The sequence below is a fragment of the Oryctolagus cuniculus genome, chromosome 17 (genome assembly GCF_964237555.1).
Source record: "Oryctolagus cuniculus chromosome 17, mOryCun1.1, whole genome shotgun sequence".
Classification (NCBI taxonomy): Eukaryota; Metazoa; Chordata; class Mammalia; order Lagomorpha; family Leporidae; genus Oryctolagus; species Oryctolagus cuniculus.
Window position 1 is genome coordinate 19,655,543 of NC_091448.1, and position 9,022 is coordinate 19,664,564.

The 9,022-nt window shown below is 56.6% G+C and overlaps 1 protein-coding gene across 1 annotated transcript; it reads right to left on the reverse strand.

Annotated features, from left to right (window-relative positions):
• Positions 1-446: 446 nt before the first annotated feature.
• On the reverse strand, positions 447-2,251 carry ARL4D (ARF like GTPase 4D). Its single transcript, XM_008271553.4, has 2 exons — positions 2,098-2,251; positions 447-1,680 (listed from the first exon to the last, which is right to left on the reverse strand). The coding sequence occupies exon 2, from the start codon at positions 1,615-1,617 to the stop codon at positions 1,015-1,017; it is 603 nt and encodes a 200-aa protein (XP_008269775.2). The 5' UTR covers positions 1,618-1,680; positions 2,098-2,251; the 3' UTR covers positions 447-1,014.
• Positions 2,252-9,022: the final 6,771 nt, after the last annotated feature.

Genomic DNA, 9,022 nt, shown 5'->3' on the forward strand with positions numbered 1-9,022 from the left:
TCTCTGCCTCCCTGGGTGCTTTATCGGGTGATGAAACCCCGGGGACTCTCAACCAGCTCTGGGGCTGGGAGGGGCTTGGTTCCGACCCAGCACTCCCAGGCAGAAAGCCCAGGAGGACCTAACTGTTCGACATTGTCAGACATGGCTGACGCTGGTGGGCAGCAGGTACCCAGCGAGGGTACTCTGACCCTTTTCTTCATCCTGAGACAACTAACACAGTGATCTAGGTCTTCCCAGTGCTGGCTCAGCAGGTGTGCTGGGAGGACGAGCTCCTCCCACTGCCCCTCTCTGAGCGCAGCCACCATTCCCACAGCTTAGTCAGTCACTGTGTGACTTGAAGTGACACGCAGCTTCAAGGTGAGTGTCTTCCCTGGCCCATCTAGAAACCCTGGGCTACCCCGGGTGTAGATGAGGAGACAGGAAAAGGCCAGACCAACACTAGAGAATACAGCATCATCAGTCTTTAATAACTTACAGGCAAATGCTAAAAACAGCCAACAGGAATAACACCGAGGACGCACTCAGCTTATAAAAAGGGTTGTGGGTCTACAAACGTGGGCAGGGGTTCTTGGCCCTTCACAGACACAAAAATAAAGACTGTGGTGACTGCTGCGTCCTCGAGCAGCAGCCTGGGGACACTGTGCAGCTGGGGGGGAAGTGGGGTGGGGAGGTAATTAGCATCCATCCCCACGCAGTCTCCCAGCAATGTCCGTCCCCTCAAAACACAGCCAACGGAAAAGCCAGAGAAGAGAAAGGAGAAACAGGGTCGAGGTAGAGTCGCAGTCTCCGTTCAGGCCTCCACGGTCTGCAGCCCCCACTTCTCCGGAGGCAAGGATGAGGGAGCGATGCATCTCCCAGTCCCTGCTGCAACACGGCACCAACACAGGGTCCCCCCCGCTCCTCTGTCCCTCACTGAGGCACGCAGGTCCTGCACCCCCAGCTACCTGAGCAGCCACAGGCTCCACTTGCTGTCCAAGTACAGACCCCTACTAGGTGGGGAGCGGTGGCCCCAGGTCACCGCCTCTTCTTGCCCACCCGGGACGCCCTCTTCCTCTTGAGGATCATCTCGTACAAACGCTCCAGGCCCGGCTGCAGGCCCAGCCCGTCCACCGCGCTGCAGCCCTGCACGTGCGTGAGCGTGGCAGCTCCCAGCTCCCGGACCGCCAGTCTCTTCTCCACCTCAGCCGCACTGAGCGCCCCGGGCTGGTCCTGCTTGTTGGCCAACACCAGCACCGGCACCCCCTGGTTGTCCGAGGCCCGGCTGATCCGGTGGAGCTCCACCTTGGCCTCCTCCAGCCGCTCGGCCTCGGCAGCGTCCACCACAAACACCAGCCCGTCGGTCCGGCGGGTGTAGGAGCGCCACAGCGGCCGCAGCTTCTCCTGGCCCCCCACGTCCCACACTTGGAAGGTGATGCCACGGGACCCCCCCAGGGGCACCCGGATCTTCTCCGTGTTGAAGCCTTTGGTGGGGACACTCTGGACAAACTCCTTGAACTTGAGTCGGTAAAGGAGGGAGGTCTTTCCGGCAGAGTCCAGCCCGACGACCACAACGTGCAGGGCCTGGAAGTGGGGCAGGAAGGAGGCAGTGGGCGCCATCTCCGTCAAGTGGTTCCCCATCGTGGACGAGGAAGCGCCGCGGGTCTCCGTAGGAGTGGGGCGGAGGAGGCACACCTGGGTTACCTGAGCAGGGAAAGGTCACGGGAGGAAGGGGAGAGGTTAAATGATAAACACGAAATTCGCAGCTGGCAAGCCTTCCTTTTTGTTTTAAAGCAAACACCTGCAGGTGTAACAGAGGCGCTCTCCCCTCGAGGGGGCTCGGGGCCATGCGGAGGAGGTGGCAAAGGTGCGACCCTGCCTTAGGTCGGCTTCTATAGCCTCTTGTGTGGCGACCAGTGTTTGGGAAGAGAGGATACCCTCCGGGAGGGGGAAGTAGGGCAGGGCCCCCAGACTAACAGTCGGGATACACAGCCGCTCAAGTCCAGCTCCCCCACTCTCCGCGCGTCCGGACCGTCCACACGCCCCTCCGCAAACCGCGACCTCCCCCCTCGCTGGGGCCCGCACGCGGCCGCCACGGCACCACCCGCACAGGCCCCTTACCTCGCGTCAGCCGCTCTCCCCGCGCCAGACGCCGCAGCCGCCGCCGTCTGCAGCCTGCAGCCAGCAGCGAGCACCTAACGCCCGGCACCCGGAATCCGGCTCGCCTCCCGCGGACTCTGCGGCCCGGGCCTGGGGCTCGCCCTAAAAACCCCCCGTGACGTCAGGCGGCGCGAGCGAATCAGCGGCCCCGCGGCGGCGGGGCGGGGCGTGGAGTTCGCAGCGGCGCATCCCGGGCTGCGCGGGGCTGCATGCTTGCTGTGTTGGTGGCGGCTTTATTTGATCTTTTCTAGCACATTCTAACATTTGGAATTAGGCTCCGAATTTCACCAGATATGGAAAGTGCGCGCGTGGCAGCGTTGGTCTCGGGGGACAGCGGGCAACCCCCGCTAGGCGTGCCCAGGGCCGAAGGGTCCTCATATGTTACCTGGAACACAGAAAACAACTGCTTCGCGGGGCTCATTCCGTCCACCCCTGCTACGTCTCACAGCAGCCTGCTAGGGACTGTTGTCCTCCACGCATGGGAAAGAAAGCTCCCAAGGGTTCATTGACTTGTCTGAGGTCCGAGCTGGCGAGGGTACGGCTGAGCAGGGGTCTGTCCGAATGCGGCACCTGTGCGTCCTGCGTCATCAGTTATCGGGCTAGGCAGTCACACTAGAAACACTTCCATTAGGCCAGCAGCACACATCCTGCACCGGGGCCTCGCCTGTTAAAATACACTGAGAAGTGCAGGGTTCTGTGTCTGGCCACACACACCACTGAGTCTGCACGAGCCGCAGTCTGTGGGAATTCAGAAGATGCTGAGGCCGCGGGGCCTGGCCTCAGAGTGCGCACTCTCTCCTGGGAGACACCAACCCAACCTTGGCAGGAAGAGACTTCGTGGATGGTGAGCTGAGCACTGGCACGACTTCCCAGGAAGGAGAGGAAGTGTCAACTGGAGGTTTCTGGAGCGGTAGCGGAGGCTCAGTGCCCCTGGGCGGAACCCATTAGTAGAGGCGCGGACTGGGCGGCCGGGCCCCTGCTGCAGCCGGAGCAAGAGGAGGAGCTGCCACAAAGGGCCAGCGAGACCAAAATCGGTAGTAGGTAGAACTGGGGGGAGGGGAGAGCCAAAGAAAATGAAATTGTAACTCTGATATTTCTCCCAGGGCTGGATTTTCTGCTTATTATGTAAGTCAGTGTTAACCTTTTTTTTTTTTTTTTAAGATTGATTTATTTATTTGAAAGGCTGAGACACAGAGAGAGAAGTCTTCTTCCATCCTCTGGTTCACTCCCCAAGTGGCCACAAAGGCCAGAGCTGGGCTGATCCAAAGCCAGAAGCCAGAAACTTCTTCCAGGTCTCCCACGTGGGTGCAGAGGCTCAAGGACTTGGGCCATCTTCCACTGCTTTCCCAGGTTATAGCAGAGAGCTGGATCAGAAGTGGAGCAGCCAGGTCTCGAACCAGCATCCATATGGGATGCCAGCACTGCAGGCAGCGGCTTTACTCGCTACACCACGGCGCTGGCCTCTGCATTGACTTTTTCAGAGGCTTTATGTAAGGGAGATTGGAAAACGGGAGGGAGAAGTCACTGCCAGACAGCATGGCCTGGCCCTTTCCTGCCCACCTGTGCCCACCCCAATCAAGTGCTGGTAAGTCGGTCCCCAGCTGCCTGGACCCGCACACCTTACCACCTCCTTCTTAGGAAATTCGTTTGCTCTGCCCCCAGGTTGGGGTGTGCCAGGTTCCAGCAGCAGCAGCCGAGGCTGGAGGTGGAGCTGCACATGGTGGAGTTAAGAGAGGAGCGGTCAGAACAGGCTAGCGCTCTGGGAAGCACCACCGTGTGGAGTGGCCACCACAGGCCACACTCCGGTCTGGGAACTTTGCAAGCTTTCCCCTTTTTCTTACACAGCTCAAGCCCATGAAGTAAGTGTGGCATGTCTAAAAAAAGAAGAAACTGTTGCACAGAAAGGTTAGGTCGTTTGTCCAAGATCACCCAGCTGGACGCCGGCCAAAGCTGGCTTGGAACAAATGTCACAGGACAGCAAAGCTGCAGACACACAGATGGGTTTGTGTCTTCTGCAGCCTTTGAAGCTGCTTTCACATCTCTCCTACGATATCTCTCGGCATTCACACCCTGGATGGAACTTGGCACTTAGCTGATGAAGGAGAGGAAACTGCCCCACTCTGCCCTTCATCTTTTGTGTTGCCCAGGGAAGGTGCTGAACAAATGGTGGGGAGCAGGCGGGGAGGGGAGGGCACAGGAAGGGCCCAGCGTGTCCAGGTAGCACCAGGCTGTGGGCCCGCCCCGCCCCTCCCCTCCCCCCCCCCCCCCGTTCCTGAGCCGCCTCCTTTCTGGCACACTCACCTCCGCAGCCCAGGACCTAGGCCCTGGGGGATGTGCTGCAGGAACATGCGTGTGAGCAGTCGTGCGGTGCACCTGCTGTGTGCTGGGCCCCAGTCTGAGAGGTTCCGGCCAGACAGCCCTGAGCGAAAGGGGCAAGCACCTGCCCTTGAGTTTGTGCCAGAATGGGTGCGGAGGAAACTGGTAATGAGGAAAGTGGATGATTTCAGGATCAGGCATTTGGCTTGGGGCGAAGACGCCACCTGGGACGCCGCCATCCTGTTATCAGGGTCCTGGCTTCACTCCTGGCTCCAGCTTCCTGCTGATGTGCACCCTGGGAGGCAGCAGGTGCTGCTCAAGTCCTTTGCTCCTGCCACGCACACGAGAAACCTGGGTTGAGTTCTCGGCTCCTGGCTTCAGCTTGGTCCAGTTCCTGCCTGTTGTGGACATTTGGGGATTGAACTAGCAGATGGGAGATTCTCTCTCTCTCTCTCTCTCTCTCTCTCTCTCTCTCTCTCTCTCATAAAGAAAGGAAGTTCCCATTAGAAGAAGATAACGTCAGAAGGCAGCATGTGTCATGAAGGAGAAGGAAGCATGGCGGGGTGGCGATGGAACTATCTTAGATGGGGGGTGGGTGCTCAGAGGGCCTCTCAGAGGTGACATCAGAACCCGTGTGCAGTGACAAGAAGTCGAAGAAGTGTCCCAGAGAGAGAGGGACAGGCTCGCTGGGAGCTCACTGCTCCTTCCCGTTGACCGCCCCACCTGGACCAGATCCAGCGGCTGGGTGTGTCCCTTTTCTTGCTCAGCGCTGTCCCCCCATCAGGCCGAGCCCTCCAGGACAGGAGCTGGGTCTTCTCACCTGCCACTCCACAGCAGCCAACACCGTGCCTGGCTCATCAGCCAGGACATTGTGTGTGCATTAATGAATGTGTGATGGAATGATTGGATGTACGTAGGAGACTGGTATGGGCTCTAAGCCTCCACCGTTTGCCTGGACTTTCCCAGATTCCCAGCCTGGGGGTCTTGTTGATTCTGGGCTGCCCAGGAAGGCCCCAAAGCCCTGCCTGTCCATTCTCAGGCCTTTTTGGGGAAAAGAACAAGCGATGGACAGGCTGATCCAGTGAGAGAGAGGCCCCCTGGAGGCCCGGGGCATGCTGACACCCTGGGGGGAGGTCAGTGTGAGCCCCGGCCCTCACTGGGGACCCTCGCTCTGCCCCCTCAGCACATCCTGAGGAGTGAGGATGAGTCTAAGCCCGTGCCCCGGGGTGAGGCGGGGCAGAGGATGCGTGGGGCTACCCGAGACAGACGTCACGGGACTTTTCTGTGCCCGTGACAGCCAAGGAGCAACTGTCAGCTTGCAAATCACAAAGACCCATTTTTCAAAGATCAGTTGAATAAAGTGGAGAAAACACTACCTATATCTAAGAATGGACGTGGGAAACGGTGTGGGAAAGAGTCTGTGGGTATCCCACTTGCCAACCGGGAGCCCAAACCCGAGGCCAGGACAGAGCCAAAGGCCGCAGGTGGGCAGGTGCTGCCCCCTGGTGGATGTGCTTGTCACTGCCTGATTCCCGAAGAACCTTGGAGGAGTGGGAGGTGAAGTTCAGATTCCTTTGGCCCCTTCTCAAATCTTCCTTTCAGACAGGGCCTTTCCTATGCTTTGAGGCTGGGGATGGAAAATGCGCCGTCTTCAAGTTCCCCTCCAGCAGCGTGGGGTCGGTTCTGAAGAGTTCTGCCGCAGTGTCGCAGGATGTCAGCATGGGCCAGGTGGTCCAGCACAGGCCAGAGCTGGTTAGGGCCCCAACTGCTGCAGTGGAATTGAGACGGCCAAGGGAGCAGCAAGGGGAAGGGGGCTGTGACAGCGTCGTGGGCATCTCCACAGTCGCGGCTGGCAAGAGGTGAAGGAGATGGAGAAGCAGTGTCGGCGGATAGAGGACAACTCCAAGACTAAAGTACCACACGACTGGGGCCGCCTGCAGTGCCGGCATCACACCTGGGCGCCAGTTGGAGTCCGGCTGCTCCACTTCCCATCCAGCATCCTGCTAATGTGCCTGGGAAAGCAGTGGAGGATGGTCCAAGTGCTTGGGCCCCTGCACGCACATGGGAGATCCTGGCTCCTGGTTTTTGGCCTGGCCCAGGCCCGGCTGTTGCAGCCATTTAGGGAGTGAACCAGCAGATGGAAGATCGATCTCTCTCTCTCTCTCTCTCTCTCTGTGTGTGTAAGTCTTCCTTTCAAAATAAATAAAACAAATCTTTAAAAAAGAACACAGCAAAACTGCAATGCCTGACACTCAGGAAAGCAAGCACTTGAAGAGGAAAGGGGAGTGGCTTTCAGCATCTGAGGGCTGGGAAGCCAGAGGAGATTAGGACAGCAGGGCTGGCTGCAGAACGGGGCTGAGGGTTAGGGCATCTCAACAGAGGTGTCCGCGTAAGAAAGAGATCAAAGGCTGAACCAGTGTGGGGGACTTGAGGGGACCGAGGGAGCCAGCAGAGAAGCCAGAGGAGAGCCTTCAGTGACCCTGCAGACAGCCTGTGGGAGTCCACCCTGGGAACTCCCCAATGGCAAAGCAGGTGACGCCGCCACATGCAACACCCGCTTCCCGTATGAGCACCAGTTCCAATCCTGGATCCTCCACTTCCCATCCGGTGGAAGATGGCCCAAGTCCTTGGGCTCCTGCACCCACGTGGGAGACCTGGATGGAGTTTCAACTCCTGGCTTCAGCCTGGCTCAACCCTGATTGTTGCCACCATTTGGGGAGTGAACCAACAGATGAAGAATCTCTGCATCCATCTCTCCCTCTAGGTAACTATGCCTTTCAAATAAACAAATAAATCTTTATTTGAAAGGAAGAGTTAGAGAGAGAAGGAGAGTCAGAGAGTTCTTCCACCCACTGGTTCACTGCCCAAATGGCTGCAACAGCAAGGGCTGGGCCAATCCGAAGCCAGGAGCTTCATCCAGGTCTGCTGATCCAGCTTCTAACCCAGCTCCCTGCTAACACACCTGGGAAAGCAGGAGAAGATGGCCCAAGTCCTTGGGCCCCTGCACCCACATGGGAGACCAGGAAGAAGCTCCTGGCTCCTGGATTCAGCCTGGCCCAGTCCTGGGCATTTCGGCCATTTGAGGAGTGAACCAGAGGATGGAACTTCCTCTCTCTCTCTCTCTCTCTCTCTCTCTCTCTCTCTCTTTCTCCTCTCTCTCCTCTTTCTCTCCCTGTCTTTGTCACTATGCCTTTCTTTGTTTGTTTGTTTGTTTGTTTGTTTTTTGCCAGGCAGAGTTAGACAGTGAGAGAGACAGAGAAAGAGAGTTGTAAACAGTGAGAGACAGAGAGAAAGGTCTTCCTTTTTCCGTTGGCTGTGCCAATCTGAAGCCAGGAGCCAAGTACTTCCTCCCAGTCTCCCATGCGGGTGCAGGGCCCAAGCACTTGGGCCATCCTCCACTGCCCTCCCGGGACACAGCAGAGAGCTGGACTGGAAGAGGAGCAATCGGGACTAGTACCCGGCGCCCTTTATTTAAAAAAAAGAAAAAAAGATTTATTTATTTATTTGAGAGGCAGAGTTACAGTTACATAGAGAAAGAGAAAGGTCTTCCATCCACTGGTTAACTCCCCAAATAGTCGCAACGGCCGGAGCTAGGCCAATCCGAAGCCAGGAGCCAGGAGATTCTTCCCAGTCTCCCACGCAGATGCAGGGGCCCAAGACCTTGGGCCATCTTCTGCTGCTTTCCCAGGCCATAGCAGAGAGCTGGATTGGAAGTGGAGCAGCCAGGACTTGAACCGGCGCCCATATGAGATGCCGGCACTGCAGGCGGCAGCTTTATGTGCTACACCATAGCACCTGCCCTCCCCCAACCCCAGCAGTGGCTTCTTAACTGCTATGTCGAATGCCTGACCAAAGATATAGTTTCTTGATAATGTTTAACATAAGATGCATACTATCTCTTTTACAGATGTGAACTGACTCTGCTAGCAGGCACATAACAGATTCCCATATGCTTGGCATTTCCATGTGTGGCTCCCAAAGGCCCTAATTAGAGAGGTGCTAGCATTACCTCCATTTTACACTTCTAAACACAAGACTCCGTGTGGCTAACAGGCTGCTTGGTTCAAACCTTGACCTTGCTGCATTTGCTATGTGACCTTAGGCAAGGTGTTTGGCCGGTCTGAGCTGTGACAGTCCGGCCCACTAGAAATGTGTGTCACTTACGTTACTGTAAGCTTTTTAATAGTCACAGTAAAAGAAACAGGTGAAATCAAATTTGCATTTTATTTAGTTCAACGTATCCAAAATTTCACTTCAGCATCTAACCAATGTAAGAACCATTAATGAAACATTTTCTACCTTTTTGGATTCATACGCCATGTGTACTTCACATTCAGCACAGGCAGAACCAGCCCCATGTCCAGTGCCCAGTAGCTGCCTGGCTGGCCGCACCCACCCAGTTTGGATGACAAAAGTCAATAGAATGGAGATAGCAATAACCAGGTGAGGATCAGTCTGGAATAAATGAAACATTTGCCTTGAGCAAAAATTTAAAAAATAATTAAGTATGTTTATGAATATACGCACCCAATCAGAAAGTCTCTTGATAAGAAAAATGCGTTGGATTAAA